Raw genomic sequence first — 9,923 nt, 5'->3', positions numbered from 1 at the left:
ATTTTAAATAAAGTACTACCAGGTTGAAACTGGTGCACAAATACTTCACCCTATGGTAGAGGCAGGATTTGGGTTGTTTGGAATGAGGTCAATTTTACTAAATTGGAAGAATCTGATCAACTAATACATGGTATAGTAGCATATCACAATAGAGCCACAAAGTTTCAGTTCTCAGCTGTTTATGTACTGCACACAATCCATGATAGAAGAGGTTTATGGACAAAATTGAGGGAGAAAGATGAACAGATGGAAGAAGCTTGGTTGATTATGGAGGATTTCAACACTATCCTAACAAATGAAGATAGGGTACATGGAAGTGAGGTGCAAGACGATGAAACTGCAAATTTCAGAGGTTTCATGGATGATTGCAACTTGACAGAAATGCCAATAATTGGTAGATCCTAGTATCCTACACATGGATCAATGGTCATGGTTTTAGCAAAATTCATAGGGCTATTGTCAATGCCCAATGGATGACTACTATTCCTCCTTTACAAGTACATGTGATGGACATCTACATCTCAGATCACTCCCCACTTGGTATTGAATTTGAAGTACTAGCTAAGTACATGTGATGGACATCTACATCTCAGATCACTCCCCACTTGGTATTGAATTTGAAGTACTAGCTAAGTACATGTAATGGACATCTACATCTCAGATCACTCCCCACTTGGTATTGAATTTGAAGTACTAGCTGACACTACAAAGAAGCCTTTCAAATTCTACAACTGTATTGCAGAGGATCCCGAGTTTACAAGAATTGTTCAAGAGAACTGGTGCCTGTATAATGGGAAAATGACAATTATATGGCAAAATCTGGAAGAAGTCAGAAAGAAGTTAAAGCAGTTGAACAAAAAGAAATTTGCAGGGGTAACAAAAAAGATTCATAGTCTCAGACAAAGCCTAAAACATATACAAGGACAGATGATGAGTACAAATCAGAATGCAGAACTGTTTGAGGAAGAAAAGAATGTTAGAATGCAACTAGAGAAATGGACTATAACTTAAGAAAGTATATACAGACAGAAGTCTAGAGTGAATGGCTCAAACTGGGGAATTCCAACACAACTGATTTCTTTGCCAATATAAAGGGAAGAAAAGCACAAAACCAGATATGGATGCTCAAATCAGTGAATGAGGAGACTATTAAAAGACCCGAGGACATTCATGCAGAGATTAGTGGGTTCTATCAAAAATTACTTAGATCTGCAGCTGATACTCTACCTGCCATACATCCAGGAATAATTAAAAAAGGGCCAATGCTAAGTAGATCACATCAATTGCAACTCATAAAGCCTTTTACAAAGGAAGATGTGGTACTAGCTCTGAAGGGAATAGATGACTTGAAGGCCCCAGGGGGAGATGGTTTCAATGCTTACATTTTTAAGAATAAGAAAGCATTTTACAAAGGAAGATGTGGTACTAGCTCTGAAGGGAATAGATGACTTGAAGGGGGAGATGGTTTCAATACTTTCTTTTTTATGAATAAGAAAGCATCGCCTGTAATTGGGGAAGAGGTTACTAAAGCAGAGCTGGATTTCTTTAACACTGGCAAGATGTATAAACCAATCAATACTACAGCAGTCACTCTAATACCTAAAGTCAAAATTCCATCATCCATAAGGGAATACAGGCCTATTTCCTGTTACACAACTCTATATAAGATAATTTCCAAGATGATCACTAGTAGACTACAACATGTTATGGAGCTAGTAGTGTACTGCAACCAAGTTACATTTGTACCTGGCAAAATGATAACAGATGTGTGATCCTAAGCCATGAGTTGGTCAAGGAGTATGGAAGAAAAAGAGTATCACCTAGGTGCATGGTAAACATTAATACGCAGAAAGCATATAACTCTTTGGAATGGAAGTTCCTCGAGCAAATTCTAACAGGTCTGAACTTTCCACAACAATTTGTGAGGTGGATAATGGCATGTGTCATGACTGTGTCCTACTCTATAACTATATATGGTAGCGCAACTCCCCCATTTGCTGCCAAGAGAGAGGTGACACAGGGTGATCATATATACCCATACATGTTGGTCTTGGCAATGGAATATTTGACAAGAATATTGAAGACTCTAAAACATAAACCTGATTTTAATTTCCACCCAAGATGTGAAAAGATGAACATAATCCAGTAGTTTTGCATATGATTTACTCCTATTCTGTAGAGGAGATGTGAAGTCAGTTAAGATGTTATACCAATGCTTCCAAAAATTATCTAAGGCATCAGACCTAGTTGCAAATCAAAGTAAAAGTTGCATCTACGTTGGAGGGGTTCCACTGAGTATTCAATAGGAGATTGTCCAAATGCTTGGTTTCACAATAGGGCTCACCTTTCAGATATCTTGGGGTACGCTTGAGTACAAAAAGAATGTCCGCTGGACAATGTCAACCTCTCTTTGACAGAATCCTAAGAAGGTTGGCATGGTGGACTACAAAATTCTTATCCTATGTAGGGAGGCTATAGCTAATAAAGAGTGCACTCATTGCTATTCAATCCTTCTAGTCCCAAATTTCCCCTCTACCAAAGATGGTCTTATAAAAGATTGAAACAGTTTGCAAAAGATTCCTATGGACATGAAATACTAAGGCTAAGAACAAAGCTCAGTAGCATGGAAAGTTGTGCTGGCCAAAATCTGCTGGAGGGCTTAATATCACTAATATATACACATGGAACAAAGCAGCAATTCTAAAGCATCTATGGAATCTGTGCAAGAAGAAAGACAAATTATGGATTGTATGGGTGCACATGTATTACATAAAGGAAAAGAAGCCCTGGAATGTACAGAGTAAACAAGCATCATAGCTAATCCAGAAAATACTTAAGGAAGCAAAGTACCTAACATAAGCTGGTTTGAGAGAAGAAGAAGTGCTAAATGCAGATTGCTATTCTATCGGACGGGTATACAACAAATTAAGAGGAGAATTTGCTAAAGTACTGTGGAGTGTGGAGAAGAACCATATGCAACAATCACGGGATCCCAAAATGGGTATTCATACTATATCTAGCAATCTAAAGAAGATTATATACCAGGGACAGGCTAACAAAGTAGGAAATTCCAACCAGTCCAATATGTCCACTGTGTGAGGATGAAGTGGAGGACCACCAACATTTGTTCTTCAAATGCAGATTCTCAGAAGAAATATGGGCTAACTACTTCATTGGAAAGGAGTGAGAAAACCAGTCCAGGGATGGAATGAGGAAATATAATGGGTAGTAACGTATGCAAATGGAAGGAACTCACAGGCAACAACTTACAGAATTGTTCTGGCAGGCGTCGCATACCACATCTAGTTGGAGAGAAATTATCGAATATTTCCAACGAAGTTGTGCAGAGTTGATCAAATTAAATAATTTAAGAGGTGAATTGCATAGGGAGTTTGAAACCAGGGATAGCTAGGCCGATGCAAAAATTAAATTTCTACCCATAGCATGACTGCTCGTGGTTGTTTTGTAATTTCTTGTAGTTGTTGAGTCATTTAGAAGCAGGAAATAGTATTGGGATACCAATGAGGAAACACTCTGAATAAATGAGGAAAAGAAGAAACAAAAAATGAAGACTCAAGTCTTGTTGGTGTGTCTAAAATGAATTAATGGCCTTCCCTTTTATAGGCAAAAATGTCTTGGCCTCTTAGGTGTAAAAGAAGATATACAACTTGTGCAAATGATGTCTGCCACACAATATAATATTTTTGGGTTCCAAAGAATATTACCAACAAAGTTTACACTTTGCAAAGATGCTTATACTTATGTGAGATGAACTGCATTAGGCAAAATATTGGCCATAATTACAAATCTCCACCTTGGTCTAATTTTGGCTGATATAGTAAATTTGTTCCACCCTCTCCGCAAAAGCCCCAATGGGCGTATGTCAAAATTTAATTCCATCAAAATCAGATAAGTTGTCTGATACCGAAACTGTAGTATGGCCTATAACAGTGGAGCCCAATAAAGTATACAACGAAGCAGATCTGTTTGCTTTCATGATCACAAGAGCACTTTGAAAAATTTTCAGAACTCCATCTTCACCAGTAAATTTGCACCCAAGGAATTCTAAAGTGCCCAAAGATATGAGATTTTTCTTAAACTCAGGAACATATCTAACATCGGTGAGAGTTCTCACTACACCATCTTGCATTCTGATCCGAATTGTACCTTTGCTAATAACGTTATAAGTAACATTGTTACCCAATAGGACAATTTCACCTGCAACGGAATCATATGTAGAAAACAAGCCCTTGCTAGGACACATATGATATGAACAACTGGAATCTAAAATTCACTTATTGTCTAATCTGAAACTAGTTTCAGTTGCTAAAAATATAGTTCCCTCAATCTCATCAGTTGCTACACTAGCTTCAGCGGTGTCAGTATTTTTGTGCTCATTTTTCTTTCTTTATGCTTTTCTTTATTTTTCAGTTTATAGCATTCAGAGATAATGTGACCTTTCTTATGACAATTGCGACACTCTAAATTATTGTACCTGTATATGGAGTCGGATTTGCCCCTAACAAACAAGCCAACTCTAAGCCATCTTGAATTAGGATAGCTTTTATCTTTAATTGTCACATTTCGAAGTTTGCACTTCGGTTAAATTTCTCAATTTGTTAGGATCGGATACCAATTTGTTAGGATTGGGAACCCGGGTAGTGCGGAATTTAGCCAAACAATAGTATAATGACAATAACAAAGACAATGGAAGTTGATAACGACAGCAATTAAAGAATATAAAGAAGACACAAATTTATCATGGTTCGGTCAAAGTGATCTACATCCACAAGCGGAGAGGAGCAATTTCACTATACCAATAAGAGTACAAAAGAGAGTATAAAATTAGAGTAAATACTCTAATTAATCCCAAATACCCTAAGAGAATAACCTCACAAGACCACTCCAAAGAAAGGGTTCGGACAAGTGCTTTCCAATACTTAACTCTCATACAAAACAGTCTTAATAAATGAGAAAAGGAAGAAACTAGAAATGAAGACGCAAGTCTTGTTGGTGTGTCTAAAATGAATTAATGGCCTTCCCTTTTATAGGCAAACAAGTCTTGGCCTCTTAGGTGTAAAAGAAGAGATACAACTTGTGCAAATGATGTCCACCACACAATGCAATATTTTTGGGTCCCAAAAAATATTGCCAACAAAGTCTACACTTTGCAAAGATGCTTATACTTATGTGAGATGGACTCCATTAGCCAAAATATTAGCCATAATTACAAGTTCTATGTCCAACTTCAGAGTACCAGTTATACTTGTAGATTTTCTCCCTTGTAATGAAAATTTAATTAATTACTACAAAAATAATTTTTGCTATGATAGGATAACAAGCTTTTTGTATGAAAATTTAATTAATTACTAAAAAAATAATATTTTTTTTGTTATGATAGGATAACAAGCTTGTTGTATGAGTAAGAAAATAGGTTAAGCTTTTCTTTATGTAATTTTAGAGTTTAATTTGTATTAGCTGGGATGTCTGATAATGACACAGTACTTCCATCGAGCATAATCCTCACTCTACAATTTATAATCTTTCATTATTATCCAAACTATGCATTGCTTCTAAAAGCCAAAGATTATCTCAAAAACTCAAAAAGAACAAGCTTTCTGTAGTTTGTAGGGGTCCAACCCCGTATCTTAAGTGAGAAGTTTGAAGGGAATTGTGTGCTTCTTTGAGTATAGGAAAACATAAAATAAGTTTTTCTTCTGTTTACACAAATTTCTTTTGCTCACACAAGGTGTAATGTCATGAATGATATCATGTGAGTCATTGCTCTCCTATAAATAGCAAGCCTTTTGTTTCAGTTGAACACACACCAAACAAAGAGAGTTAGAGATCAATTTACAAAGTAAGATGAAAACTACTTTGTGAGAAAAATAGAGATTTTGAGTGGTACTGTAGTGGGTTGTGAAAATCAAAAGAGGCTTAATTGTTTTTTAGTGTGAAGTAATCTTGGAGTATTTTATTCGGTACCATAAATTATAAAAGTCTTGCTAATGGTGAAATCAGTTGCTCCTCTAGGGCCGTGGTTTCTTCCTTATTCAGAAGGATTTTCTACGTAAAAATATCGGTCCTTGTTTCTCTTATTATTGTTGTTGGTTACTTAAAAATCTCGGTCCTTGTTTCTCTTATTATTGTTGTTGGTTACTGTATTTTAGTAATCCATATTTATTACAATTGTATACCGTGAATATTATTTTCGTGGGAATTATTTTTCTAATAATTGATATCAGAGCATAGGTTCTACTCATTCAAAAAATATTATTTACGGTCGGTTTTACTATGTGACCAAGAAAAATGTCAAGAGTAAATATGAAGCAATAAGATTCAACGGTAACGACGGTTTCTCTATATGACAAAGAAGGATAAAAGACCTACTCATCCAATACGGATTAGGCATTGCACTAGATGGCAAAGAGGCAAAGCCCAAAACTATAAAAGCTGAGGATTGGGCAACCATGGATGAGAAGGCGACTAGTGCAATAAGATTGTACTTGTCAGATGAAGTGCTCAATAATGTCAGTGACGAAAATAGTACATGTGGTATTTGAAAAAGACTAGAAAGTCTATACATGTCCAAATCCTTAACAAATACTCCCTCTGTTTTAATTTATGTGAACCTATTTGATTGGGCACGGAGTTAAAAAAAAATTTTGAACTTGTGATGTAATATGAGGCACACATATTTTATGTGACTATAAATCATTACATAAAGGTATATTATTTTCAAATATAAAAAGGGTCATTCTTTTTGGCACGGACTAAAAAGAAAATAGGTTCACATAAATTGAAAAAAATGGAGTAAGTTGTTTTTGATAAAGAAACTCTATACCATTTTTATGAGTGAAGGTACACAATTCTTGTCCTATTTAAATATTTTTAATGGATTAGTCACACAGTTGGCAAACCTCGGAGAAACAATTACTGAAGTAGATAAGACTATCTTGCCTTTAAACTCGTTGCCATCTTCCTATGATAACTTGGCAACAATCATCCTGCATGGTAGAGATACCATCAAGTTAAAAGAGATCACACCGGCCATCCTACTCAATGGTAAGATGAGAAAAAGGCCTGAAAACTAGGGACTAGCTCTTATCATGGAAAAGAGAGAAAGAAGTCAATATAGAGCTTTGAGTAGCCGTAAAAAAAAGCCAAAGGACGTAGAAAGTCGAGGAACTGGTTAGAAGGTAGAAATTGCTATAATTGCGGTCAACCTGGTCACTTCAAAAGAGATTGCCCAAAAACAGGTTGAGGTGAGAGCAGTGGCCAGAAAAATGATGACAACACAACAGCTGTAGTGCACAACGATAAATCAGTGGTTATCTTCCTTCACGAGGAGGATGAATGCATGGACTTAGCAAGACAAGAGTCAGAATGGATTGTAGACATAACAGTACATCGTTAAGAGAATTTTTCTGTAGGTACAATGCAGGACACATTACAATGGTCAAGATGGAAAATAACAGTCACTCAAAGATTGTGGGGATTGGTAAAATTTATATCAAGACACATGTCGGAGGCACATTAGTTATAAAATATGTGCGTCACGTACTAGATATGCGAATGCATTTGAAAGTGTTCGAAGGTAAAACTTTTGAGCATGCACCGAAAGAGTAGTGAATGAAGTTGGATGACAAAGTTATTTTATTGCGTCTTCATCGGTTATGGAGATAAAAAGTTCGAATACATATTGTGGGACCTAGAAAGGAAGAATATCATCAGAAGAAGAGATGTGATCTTCAGAGAAGATACAGTCAGGATTGATGGTGATCAATCAAAAAAGACCAAAAAATGATAATGGTACAACCACTAACTTTGTTACTGCTCCTACTGTACTTGTACGTAACCCTTCCACATGTAAAGAATAGCGCATGAAAGGTGTGGATGAAGAGGTTGATGTGCAGGGGGAGTATCCGAGTCCACAAGAGAAAGAGAATAGAAACAACACCAATAAAAAGGACAACAACCTTTGAAAAGATCTGAAAGAGAGAAGGTAGAGAAGGCATCTTTCTTAAGAGTATATCCTCGTCATTAATGAAGTAGAGTCATAGAACTTCATGGAAGTACGGTCTCATCCAAAATAAATCAGTAGATGAAAGCCATGCTAGAAAAAATGGATTCTCTACAAAAGAATGGCATGTATGAACTGGTTAAATTTCTTTAAGGCACAAGATCACTCAACTGAAAGTGGGTCTTGAAGTTCAAGAAAGATAGAAATGGTAAGCCGGTCAGATTCAAAGCTCGATTAGTGGCAAAGGTTTTGAATAGAAGAAAGGTATTAATTTTGACGAAATTGTATCACATGTTATCAAAATGACTTCTATTCGAACAATCTTGAGCTTGGCAGCTAGCTTAGATCTTGAAGTGTAGGAGATGGATGTGAAAACTGCATTTCTACATAGAGATTTGGAAGAAGAGATCTATATAGAGCATCCAGAAGGTTTTGAAGTAAAGGCCAAAAACACATGGTGTACAAATTAAAAAATAATTTTATGGGTTGAAAACAAGCGCCAAGGCAGTGGTACAAGAAGTTTGATTCATTCATGAAAAGTCAAACATTCACAAATACCTTTTCAGATCCATGTGTATACTATAAGAAATTCTTTGATAATAACTTTTTTATATTGTTATTGTATGTTGATGACATGTTGATTGTAGGACAAGATAAGAAGTTGATTGCCAAGTTGAAGGAAGATTTGTCCAAGTCATTTGGCATGAAAGACTTGGGTCCAGCATGACAAATTCTAGGAATGAATATTGTCCGAGATAGGGCAAATAGACAGTTATTCCTATCACCAAAACAAAGTACATTGAACATGTGCCTAAATGTTTTAACATGATGAGTTCTAAACCAGTTAGTACGCCCTTTGCTGGTCATATGAAGTTGAGCGAGAAATTATGTCCTATAACAAAGGAAGATAAAGAAAGCATGGCTAAAGTTCCATATTCCTCTGCATGAGCTTAATGTATGCAGTGGTATGTACCAGGCCTGATATTGCTCATGCTATCAGTGTTGTTAACATATTTCTTGACAATCCCGGGAAAGAACATAGGAAGCTGTGAAGTGGATACTCAAGTATTTAATATGAACCTCTGATGAATACTAGTTTTTTGGAAAATCGGATCTCGTCTTGAAGGGATATACATATGCTGATATGGCCGGTAATACTAATAATAGAAAATTCACTACTGGACATCTATTTAATTTTTCAGGGGAGCTATATCATGGCAGTCTAAATTGTAGAAGTGCGTTGTCATTCAGGTGCATGAGACTGGAGGGGGTGATTTGTGGGGTCTAGTCCCATATCTTAAGTGAGAAAGTGTCACGACCCAAAATCTGGCCTGTCTTAATGGCGCCTATCTCAATACTAGGCAAGCTGATAATATCGATAACCCCTGATTTCCTTTAAGTTTGAAAATATAATATTTAAAAACAATACAAAATCCCACGAATACTGATACGAACACTCCCCCAAAACCTGGAGTCACTGAGTACATGAGCATCTATTATGAATACAAATCTGAAAATACGGTCTATAACAGTCTGAGACCAAATACTGTAAATAAGGAGATACGAAAGGAGAGGCAAGGTTTGCGAAATACGACAGCTACCTCTGAATCTCCGAAAAATCAATTGTGCGAAAGAATTAACACCCGCTATGTCCGAGAATACCTGGATCTGCACACGAAGTGAAGGGTATAGTATGAGTACAACCAACTCAACAAGTAACAATAATAAATAAGGAACTAAAGATAGTGACAAGCTACACAGTTATAGTTCACTTTCATTAATTCCAGCAAAAAATAGACATGCTTTCAAATCCAGCAGTTTAAGTCAAATCAGTTTTATACAGTTCAAGTTCATGTAATCCGGATATAAAATCTTTTGGAGTATTTCACAACAATGACAG

The 9,923-nt window shown here is 36.2% G+C and overlaps 1 protein-coding gene across 1 annotated transcript; it reads left to right on the top strand.

Annotated features, from left to right (window-relative positions):
* Positions 1 to 246: 246 nt before the first annotated feature.
* On the top strand, positions 247 to 1,448 carry LOC107789115 (uncharacterized). Its single transcript, XM_075228891.1, has 3 exons — positions 247 to 394; positions 662 to 975; positions 1,095 to 1,448. Exons 1-3 carry the CDS (start codon positions 247 to 249, stop codon positions 1,446 to 1,448), a joined length of 816 nt encoding a protein of 271 aa, XP_075084992.1.
* The last annotated feature ends 8,475 nt before the right edge of the window (positions 1,449 to 9,923 follow it).

This window comes from Nicotiana tabacum, chromosome 13, assembly GCF_000715075.1.
Source record: "Nicotiana tabacum cultivar K326 chromosome 13, ASM71507v2, whole genome shotgun sequence".
In the NCBI taxonomy this organism is placed as follows: domain Eukaryota; kingdom Viridiplantae; phylum Streptophyta; class Magnoliopsida; order Solanales; family Solanaceae; genus Nicotiana; species Nicotiana tabacum.
This window is presented reverse-complemented; position numbering and strand designations above follow the sequence as displayed.